Source organism: Oncorhynchus clarkii, chromosome 26 (assembly GCF_045791955.1).
Source record: "Oncorhynchus clarkii lewisi isolate Uvic-CL-2024 chromosome 26, UVic_Ocla_1.0, whole genome shotgun sequence".
NCBI classification, from domain to species: domain Eukaryota; kingdom Metazoa; phylum Chordata; class Actinopteri; order Salmoniformes; family Salmonidae; genus Oncorhynchus; species Oncorhynchus clarkii.
In genome coordinates this window covers 4,015,199-4,026,036 of record NC_092172.1, presented here as the reverse complement: position 1 = coordinate 4,026,036, position 10,838 = coordinate 4,015,199, and the positions used below count along the sequence as shown (strand labels likewise).

The 10,838-nt window shown below is 43.2% G+C and overlaps 1 protein-coding gene across 1 annotated transcript; it reads right to left on the bottom strand.

Annotated features, from left to right (window-relative positions):
- Positions 1-377: 377 nt before the first annotated feature.
- On the bottom strand, positions 378-5,580 carry LOC139384714 (photoreceptor cilium actin regulator-like). The gene is made up of 2 exons (XM_071129546.1): positions 1,846-5,580; positions 378-721 (listed from the first exon to the last, which is right to left on the bottom strand). The coding sequence occupies exons 1-2, from the start codon at positions 5,196-5,198 to the stop codon at positions 601-603; spliced, it is 3,474 nt and encodes a 1,157-aa protein (XP_070985647.1). The 5' UTR covers positions 5,199-5,580; the 3' UTR covers positions 378-600.
- Positions 5,581-10,838: the final 5,258 nt, after the last annotated feature.

Genomic DNA, 10,838 nt, shown 5'->3' with positions numbered 1-10,838 from the left:
AAACATTTCCCCAACTGAAAATAAAGAAATCTCAAATAGCTGGCTATGATTACACATATTTCATATTCCTTATTTCCTTCATTGTAATTTTGTTTGATAATCACACTTTATAGTTAATAATAACCAAATGTATGTAAATTATGCACCATCCTTAAGTGCAAATTAAATAGTCTTATTCCATGTTTTTTTTATCTGTATCAAAGGCAAAACATTTATCTTTCAGTGACCATGTACTGTATGTCTGGAAGGAACTGTAAATTATGATTGTTTTATCACAATATGTATTAAGTGTACTGTATGTGGAGCAAATTGGTAAACATAAAAGTCTTTGTGTGCATTTGTGTTTATATACATTTTATTTTTATTTTGCACGCACATACACATACAAACACACGAATGCACACACAAACAAACTGCATCGAAAAGAACGTAATTGATAAAACGTGTATGAAGAAAATTAAAGGGAGGAGTAGGTAGTGGTACCACCCGGTAAAGAAGCTTTCTTGAATTAGCACTTGCTCTCTTCCCAGTGTAAACAAAATCTTAAATCCTCTGTTTATCCGTAATCTGACTTGGTCTTCTACCAACCAGGCCCCTTATTCATAATGTAAGGCCTTGACCCACGATGCACAGGTCCGGGTGCGAAGCAGAGTGGGCATTCCCTCTGAAATCTGATTTGCTGTCCCACGACTCGTCTTCTCTGCTTGGCTCGTCCTCCAGCCTAAGGGAGTAAAGCGAAGAAGTGGTTTGAGGATTAGAGAAATGGGACAGGTGTGTCAGCAACCAGTTAGCACCGGCTAAAAGAAGCTACCGTGAGTCATAGAGAAGTAATACATAAGTGATTAGCTAGTTTTGCCTACTATAGTCTACATGGAGACAAATAGACGGCATACAAAACCCCAGTGTTATGATTTCCCAGTGGCAAGATCAGAATAAAGAACACAGAAATACCGTAAAATACATTGTAATTAAAAATGGCACAGTCAGGGTACTTGAATTATTTTGTAATGCTATTTTATATTTAGCATCAGTTTTGTATCTGCTGTAATCTCCTTACGGCTCTTCCATTTTTAATACAAAGCTCCCCTCTCTCCTCTCCTTGACCTTATTTCACCCTGCCCTCTCACCCTCTCTTTATCTTTCAAGCATAATTTTTTTTTTTACAACTTCAACCCTTACAGAAAACACTGCACTTGGGGATTTTTTTTACAATGTTTTGATTTTCCAATAGTTCAGGATTTACGTGACCTGAAGTAGTTTGAGTGTCTTGTAATTTTGACAGCCATATTGAACTCAAGTGACAATAATGGTTATGTATAATCTTCAACCATAATTTCTTCTCATAGCTCAACGAAACCAGTAGGAGTCAGGAAAAATAAATAATGATGTGCTCATAGTGTCTTAATTATCCATTAAATTAGCCCTCTATTATTTTTTTAATCAGACTGAATTCACAAAAAGAGTCAAGGCTGCACTTTGAAATACCATTGCAATGATTAAATACTTCCTCTAATCATATGTTCAACTTCAGGTATGAGATAAAATAATAAAAGTGAAAATCTGAAGTGGAAATCTGTTAACTTCTTTAACATGCCCACAATTAGCTGACTGAAAACAGTGAATTATCTTGGTTCATATCGTTTCCTTCTTAGTGATCCTATACTGTGCTACAGTGGGGAGGGAGTGTTGACTACAAAGACAGTGACAAGAGGCTTTCCCCTGTAAAACAAATACACATTGCAACACCCTTAATCATGGGCATGTATTTCATTTGCAAGGTAATTCATTAGCATTATTTTACGTTTTGAAAGAGAGATTTAGACACAGGGAAACATTGACACTCACCCGTGTATGCTGATGGCCGGCTCACTCCCACAAGTCTCTGCAAATGAGACGATGGGTGCCCTGGACGGCAGGCTTAGACTGGGCCTCCTGTCCGAGTGGCTGCGTCGGATGAAAGGCTTGGGTCCTCGCACAGACGTAGGCAGCCTACCACGATTTCCCCAGGAAAGCGGGACAACACTACCACTGATGGAGGCCCAAGCTTGGGGGGGGCAGGGTACTGGGCAAGGCTGGGCCTCAAACAGTGAGGACGAGGCCGGGCAGAAAACAGAGCGAGCGTTACTGATCACCTGAGGGATAGCTGAAGCACCTGGGCTGGAGTCCTTGCTGCTGTTCTCCCGTTTCCATCTTTGTACCCTTGGGGACGTTGGTGGTGAGGGTGCCTTGAAAGAATGTGTGGAGTCAGAAGAGCTGGAGTTTGGGGTCAATACTTTTCTTGAGGCAGGTGGGCTTGGAAGTCTTCTCTGAAGCGGTGGTGGGGTGGGAAGTTTGCGAATGGCCGGAGGGCTGTTTGTGGATGGGGGCTTAGGCTGCTTTCTGAAGGTGGTGGGACTGGGTAATCTTCGATGCAAGCCACTTGGGGTTGAAGGCGTGGAAGGCAGCATTCGGATTCTAGATACAGGCGGGGTGGCAGGTGGTTGGCTACTGATGGTTGAAGTGGGAGGCACTGTCTCAGAAGGACTGTCATCTCCCTGTCTCCCTCCTGATGCTGCTCGATTGGGAGAGGACCTTCTGGGCACAGCATGACCTTTCTCAATAGGAGACTCTGAGGAGTGCTGCAAGTGGATGATTTTTCTAGCTTGCTTGTAAAGAGTGGCCGCCTCCTCTGTCTCAGGGTCTACCTCCAGCTGACGCTCATCGTGGCTAACTCTGGAACTAGCAGAGATATCCCGCCTTACAGTCCGGGCAGGAAACATGCTGCTAGAACTCTGGGGCAGGTTGCCTCTGCTGGGTAGGACTGACACAGAACGCATGGAGGCACGCATCTTCTGAGATGTTGTAGCCCTCTTGGGAACAGGGGATCGACCTCTACTTGCAATCCCATCATCTACATCGCTAACTGTGAGGCTCTGTGCACCTTCAAAGGAATTGTCCATCAAGACCTCAAGAGGAGGGGGTGGCAGACTTTCAAGGTCCAAATCATATGTCCTACAACTGCTGACCCCACTGCTCATTATGGCTTCAATGTCACCTACTCCAGGCATAACGTGAACACCACACTTTCGAACCCCTTTAAGAGGCCCCAACACTTTGGATGCCTCTTGTTTGGGCTCTTCCACCCCCTGGCTAAAGGAGTCAATCAGTCTTTTGACAGAATTCCTTCCCCGAAACAGTCCTGAGCATGGACGATGTGACAATGGAGGGCTAGGAGGTGGGGTGGCTTTCAATGGCCCCAATGTAGGGCTAGGCGGTGGGGTGGCTTTCAACGGCCCCTTGGTGCTTTTCTTGTCTTTCTTTTTATTTTCCTCCTCAATGTCCTTGCCTGCCCTGTGTTCCCCAGAGTCATGCTTCATAAGCCCTGCAATGTCCTGGATTGGAAGAATGTTGTTGTTCCTCTGCAGGGTGGGGCACAGACGATTGGATGCTGGGGACGTCACAGAATCTCCTGGGTTCTGTTTAGTGAGACCTGCCTTGGTATTCCCCTCCGTCCTGCCTTTGCTCATCCTCTCTAGCCTCTGACTCAGATCCTTCTGTGTCCTCTCTAGTTCAATCAGTGTTGGATCTTCACCTTTGCTGCGAACGGATTCTGCAGACTGTGAACGGTGCTCTTTAGGAACAGGGGTCTTTTTAATTTCCCTCCGTACAGAGGCTGCTCGTTGGGGCCTTTTTGGTGATCCCCCCTCTGTCCACTGGCACCTGGTCTTGGGGCTGTCTGTTGGTTTACTTTTGGCACTGTCACGTTGTGAGGGAACAAATCGAATCCGACCACTTATGGCATCTTTCATTTTCAGGGTCATTTCCACATTTTGAGGGTTTTCTATGCGCTTGGGTACCAGGCGACAAGGTTGCTGGTTAGGACCAGATAGTGAAGCGTTAGATCGCGTCCTGCCACCTTGTCCTTCTTCTTCCCCCTCATCATCATCACCCTGCTCCTCACCATCGTCTAAAGAGGCAGATCCTTTATCCATTATGGTGCACACTGAGTCTATGGAGTTTAGGGAGTTGCTGTGGCTCACTTTCTTAATCAACTTTTGCCTTGGTGCCCCTTGCTGGACTGGGCTAGCATTAATGCCAAAAGGACTGTGAGTTGTTCGGCTGGACCCAGTGGACTCACAGCTTTCACAACGGAGTCGTCTTTCAGACCCAGCTAGTGACTCGCTTTCAGCCCCAATTCCACTGTCCTCACTGAACAATCCAGGGTCCTCTGGTCCGGGCTTACGAAGTGAGGCAGCCTCAATACGAGACAGCAACTGCATCAGTCTTGTCTCCGCGGCATGCTTGACTTTTAATTTATCCTCCAGCAGCTCAGAGACAGAGGTAAAGTACTCAGCTGCCTCCTCCAAGGCAGAGTCCCCAATGCCACCCACAGACTGGCCCACATTTTGCATCCTTTGAGTGGTATACTGAAGTAGCTGCTGCAAGAGATCTGGTGGAGGCTCAGCATTGATGGAACCAGATTTGAGAGGGGGAGAACTGGATAGGTTTTTCATTGGGCTTGGCCAGGCGAGATGCTCCCCATTGTCCTTCAGAAGCCTTTCACCCTCGTCTGCCATTTCTTCCAGCCCTCGGTTGATTTCCTCGTAGCGCATAGCCATGAAGGTCACCATTGGCTGCACAGACATCTGGGTCTGGGTTGCTTGGTCCAGTAGCCCCAGTAGAATCTCATATTTGCTGATACTTGGGTTTAAAAAGGCATAAGCAGCCTGGTGGGCTTTCACTAAAGGTTCCGGAAAGTCAACTTTCTGCTCCGCAAGGGGAGCTTTTTTCTCCTTCTCTTTCTTTTTAGCTGACTTGACTCCTTTACCATTTTTCTTTGGCTTTCGTCCACCCTTTTTGTCAGCCATATCTTGCTTGTCTCCTTGTTTCTCTTTTCCATGTTGCCCTGTCTTATCTGTCTCTTGAGTCCCCACTTTTTTATCCAGGATGACACCCTCTGGAAACAACTCAGTCAGGGAGGGTCTCTTTTTCTGTGGGGTTGAAGGTGCTTCCTTCTGAACAGATTGGGTCTGCCCAGCCAGTCTCCTTTCCCCATCTCTCCTCTCCCAAGTGTCTCCTGTTCCAGAGGAGCCTCCACTCCCTCCACAATCAGACTGGGACTCCCCTATGTTCTCTTTGCCCTCTGGTAGTAGTGTCCTGCCCCTCCCAAAGGTGGCATGAGCCACAAAATTGTTACCTTTAGATGGGGAGCATCCCATTGCAGCTGCTCAATTGATGTTTATATCCTGAGGGAACAAGATCTTGGCGAAATTCCCACAAATGCGGAAGGAAAGAAACCTCCACAAATGAAAGAAAATAATAGCCAAGGCCCTTAGCTACAAGCTGCAGCTGTCATTTTCAAATAGCTCCAATCCCCGAGAATGTCATTGAGTCTGTCAGGTTCTTTATCCTTACAAAAAATACATCAACCAACACAAAACAGCGACAAATCCACAAATCCAATGGACAAATCCATTTTGAGTGTCCCATTTTCTCGCCTATCATACATAGGCTACAATGACATATCCGCATACCTGTTTTCATGTTTTTCTGTTGATTCCCTTTGCATAACGTCAACATCTCACAGCTTGTCCTATGGAACAACAGCCCTGTCTGTGTACCTTGTAGAGGACGAGCAGCTGAAAGGATTAGATAGGCTTTTAGTGAACTCCACAGTATGCACATATGGCACCTTAAAGCAAAGAAAAACTCACACACTTCTAAGACCTTAAGCTCATTAAGGTAATCACGGCTGCTTTCAGGTGGCTTTTTATAGAACACACAACAATATCTCTCTGTTTAGTGTCCCAGTCAGACTCGATGGACTGCCAAAGGATATCGTACATGCACTACCAAGTAACATGGACTGAATGCTCAAAATCAACTCCTACATTCTTATTGTTATATCACATATTACAAGTGAATAAATTGTGGGGTTTTCAATTGAACTCCAACTCAAAGACTTTGATCATGCACATCATTATGCATTCCACAGTATACATCCAATCAATAATTGGGTGTGTTTGTAAAATCAGGCTACTCATCACAAGGATAATAACCATAAAATATTGCTTCATACTAGACTCATCAAGTTGAATCTTTCCACTGCCATGTATTATCATAGTGATACTGACACTCAAGTTAACAGTTTTCCAGGAGTGCTGAGGTCATGTTGGCTGTCAGACAGCGAGAACATCCCATTGTTCCACAGGTTGATAGAGCTCTTTCATTGTATTTGTTCCCCTGTTTACATTGTTGGCTGTTACTGTAAATGTTAGTGTGGTCATTGTACTGTTGTAGATCTTATCCGTTCATTTTTTAAATAAAATTACATTTATTATGTTACAATCTTTTTTGTGATTCTCTACCCATTGATCCCAGTATATGCGCTTGCTTATTCATGGATGATTTTTGCGAATTTATTTGAATAATAAGTAACCTCAGAATCACGTAAACCATTATAACTGCAGTGACAAAACGGTCTGCTATGATTTTTTCGATTAAACCTCAAGTAGAGATTGCGGTAACACTATCTTAAGTGTACATTAACCTTAACATGTAACTAAATAGTATTTATGTATTAATAACATAGTAGTAGAAGTGTAATTACTATGTAAGTAAACAAGGGTTTAGCGGTATAGGTTATTACACAAGTGGAACAAGGAAATGTAATTACAAATCTGCTTGTCAGAGGTTATTCCACATGTGTAATTACTCATTATTTATTTATGTAATTTCAAGATGCATTGTTCCAAATGTAACTAAGATGTTCTGTATTTACACTTTTGCAGTCTGCTGTGTAGAACGATGTTAACAATGCATCCTATTATGTAACCTTGTTACATGTAACTACATAAATCACTAGCACCAAAATAAGATAGACAAGGACTAGTGGTGTTGGAAGGCCAGTAGGAGGCACTCTTTCCTCTGGTCTAAAAAATATCCCAATGCCTCAGGGCAGTGATTGGGGACACTGCCCTGTGTAGGGTGCCGTCTTTCGGATGGGACGTTAAACCGGTGTCCTGACTCTCTGAGGTCATTAAAGATCCCATGGCACTTATTGTAAGAGTAGTGATGTTAACCCCGGTGTCCTGGCTAAATTCCCAATCCGGCCCTCAAACCATCACGGTCACCTAAAAATCCCCAGTTTACAATTGGCTCATTCATCCGCCTCCTCTCCCCTGAAATTATTCCCCAGGTCGTTGCTGTAATTGAGAATGTGTTCTCAGTCAACAAACCTGGTAAAATAAAATTTAAAAAATCAGCTGTTGTAACAATGCATCATAATATGTAATCTTGTTACATATAATTATATACAGTGCCTTGCGAAAGTATTCGGCCCCCTTGAACTTTGCGACCTTTTGTCACATGTCAGGCTTCAAACATAAATATATAAAACTGTATTTTTTTGTGAAGAATCAACAACAAGTGGGACACAATCATGAAGTGGAACGACATTTGGATATGGATATTTCAAACTTTTTTAACAAATCAAAAACTGAAAAATTGGGCGTGCAAAATTATTCAGCCCCTTTACTTTCAGTGCAGCAAACTCTCTCCAGAAGTTCAGTGAGGATCTCTGAATGATCCAATGTTGACCTAAATGACTAATGATGATAAATACAATCCACCTGTGTGTAATCAAGTCTCCGTGTAAATGCACCTGCACTTTGATAGTCTCAGAGGTCCATTAAAAGCGCAGAGAGCATCATGAAGAACAAGGAACACACCAAGCAGGTCCGAGATACTGTTGTGAAGAAGTTCAAAGCCGGATTTGGATACAAAAAGATTTCCCAAGCTTTAAACATCCCAAGTAGCACTGTGCAAGCGATAATATTGAAATGGAAGGAGTATCAGACCACTGCAAATCTACCAAGACCTGGCCGTCCCTCTAATCTTTCAGCTCATACAAGGAGAAGACTGATCAGAGATGCAGCCAAGAGGCCCATGATCACTCTGGATGAACTGCAGAGATCTACAGCTGAGGTGGGAGACTCTGTCCATAGGACAACAATCAGTCGTATATTGCACAAATCTGGCCTTTATGGAAGAGTGGCAAGAAGAAAGCCATTTCTTAAAGATATCCATAAAAAGTGTCGTTTGAAGTTTCCCACAAGCCACCTGGGAGACACACCAAACATGTGGAAGAAGGTGCTCTGGTCAGATGAAACCAAAATTGAACTTTTTGGCAACAATGCAAAACGTTATGTTTGGCGTAAAAGCAACACAGCTCATCACCCTGAACACACCATCCCCACTGTCAAACATGGTGGTGGCAGCATCATGGTTTGGGCCTGCTTTTATTCAGCAGGGACAGGGAAGATGGTTAAAATTGATGGGAAGATGGATGGAGCCAAATACAGGACTATTCTGGAAGAAAACCTGATGGAGTCTGCAAAAGACCTGAGACTGGGATGGAGATTTGTCTTCCAACAAGACAATGATCCAAAACATAAAGCAAAATCTACAATGGAATGGTCCAAAAATAAACAAGTCAAAGTCCAGACCTGAATCCAATCGAGAATCTGTGGAAAGAACTGAAAACTGCTGTTCACAAATGCTCTCCATCCAACCTCACTGAGCTCGAGCTGTTTTGCAAGGAGGAATGGGAAAAAATTTCAGTCTCTCGATGTGCAAAACTGATAGAGACATACCCCAAGCGACTTACAGCTGTAATCGCAGCAAAAGGTGGCGCTACAAAGTATTAACTTAAGGGGGCTGAATCATTTTGCACGCCCAATTTTTCAGTTTTTGATTTGTTAAAAAAGTTTGAAATATCCAATAAATGTCGTTCCACTTCATGATTGTGTCCCACTTGTTGTTGATTCTTCACAAAAAAACACAGTTTTATATCTTTATGTTTGAAGCCTGAAATGTGGCAAAAGGTCGCAAAGTTCAAGGGGGCCGAATACTTCCGCAAGGCACTGTACACCTGTTCTGAAAGGCCCCAGAGTCTGCAACACCACTAAGCAAGGGGCACCACCAAGCAAGCGGCACCATGAAGAACAAGGAGCTCTCCAAACAAGTCACGAAAAAAGTTGTGGAGAAGTACAGATCAGGGTTGGGTTTTAAAAAATATCTTTGAACGTCCCTCGAGCACCATTAAATCCACTATTTAAAAATATGGCACATCAACAAACCTGCCAAGAGAGGGCCGCCCACCAAAACTCACGGACCAGGCAAGGAGGGTATTAATCAGAGAGGCAACAAAGAGACCAAAGATAACTCTGAAGGAGATGCAAAACTCCACCGCTGGAGATTGGAGTATCTGTCCATAGGACCACTTTAAGCCTTACACTCAACAGAGCTGGGATTTACAGAAGAGTGTCCAGAAAAAAAAGCCATTGCTTAAATAAAAGGCATGTGTGAGACTCCCCAAACATATGGAAGAAGGTACTCTGGTCAAATGAGACTAAAATTGATATAAGTAAGTAGTAATGTTTAAAGATTATGTCCCACCGCTTCCTCCAGATTTGAACTCAATACCAGGTGATCTCTAGGAGACAGAAGGCGTCTCCTTCCTGAACAGTATGACGGCTGCGTGGTCCCATGGTGTTTATACTTGCGTACTATTGTTTTTACAGATGAATGTGGTATCTTCAGGCGTTTGGAAATTGCTCCTAAGGATCAACCAGACTTGTGGAGGTGTACAATTTTTTTCTGAGGTCTCGGCTGATTTCTTTTGATTTTCCCATGATGACAAGCAAAGAGGCAGTGAATTTGAAGGTAGGCCTTGAAATACATCCACAGGTACACCTCCAATTGACTCAAATTACGTTAATTAGCATATCAGAAGCTTCTAAAGCCATGACATTTTCTGGAATTTTCGAAGCCGTTTAAAAGGCACAGTCAACTTAGCGTATGTGAACTACTGACCTACTGGAATTGTGATACAGTGAATTATAAGTGAAATAATCTGACTGTAAACCATTTTTGTAAAATTACTTGTGTCATGCACAAAGTAGATGTCCTAACCGACTTGCCAAAACTATAGTTTGCTAACAAGACATTTGTGGAGTGGTTGAAAAACTAGTTTTAATGACTCCAACCTAAGTGTATGTAAACTTCTGACTTCAACTCTATATAGAGTGGCTATCCCTCTTTCACACTGTGCTAAATAAAGCCAGTTTGTTATTTAGAATGATTCATTTCTGTTTAACAGGGAGAGAAAACAGCCCAACGTGCCTAATCATCAGTCCACATGTCAAGTGTAATTTCCCCATTGTATTTACCCAAGTTCTCTCTTAACTCCAGGACCACTGAGTTTTTGTTTGTTGCCTAATGCAGGACTCTAATGCCAGAGAAGAGAAACTCTCAGACTGAAAACACTTCCATTAAATCACGAAAAGACAGTCAATTTGTACCACAGTTTAGACTGCCGATAGATCAGCGTTCTACCTCCCCCTTGTGATGGAATGCGAGGAGGCCACCATCTACCACTAATGGTTGCGGCATAAAATCAAAACTATTAAAGGAAGAACCACTGTACACAGTGTGAAACCTCTTCAAGTTACAATATTTTCGTTATCACTTTTATACAATATTCACAAAATATACATTCATTTTCCATATTCCATCACTCATGAATCCGCACATCCGGATGCTAGAAATATTGTCCCAGTGTTCACTTTTGGACTGTTGAAAATATTTGAGACAGAAATTCCTATCTCACTACTAGAGAGAGAAAGTTTCCCTCATTTAGTGATTTACAGGTTATGACCGGGCATGAGGCGTCATAAAACCTCCACATCATTCCCCCTATGGGTGAGAGAGGTCTGGTGGATGTTGATCCATTGTAACTTGATCTTTGGATCCTCACAGGAGAGTCATGCCAGCATGGGGTGGAGGGGCAAGACCAT

Excerpts from the sequence above, each read along its gene's own strand:
- LOC139384714 (XM_071129546.1), bottom strand. The coding sequence starts at position 5,198 with ATGGGATGCTCCCCATCTAAAGGTAACAATTTTGTGGCTCATGCCACC. Across the intron at positions 722-1,845 it reads CCGGCCATCAGCATACACGG|GCTGGAGGACGAGCCAAGCA; the intron begins GTGAGTGTCAAT and ends TTACTCCCTTAG.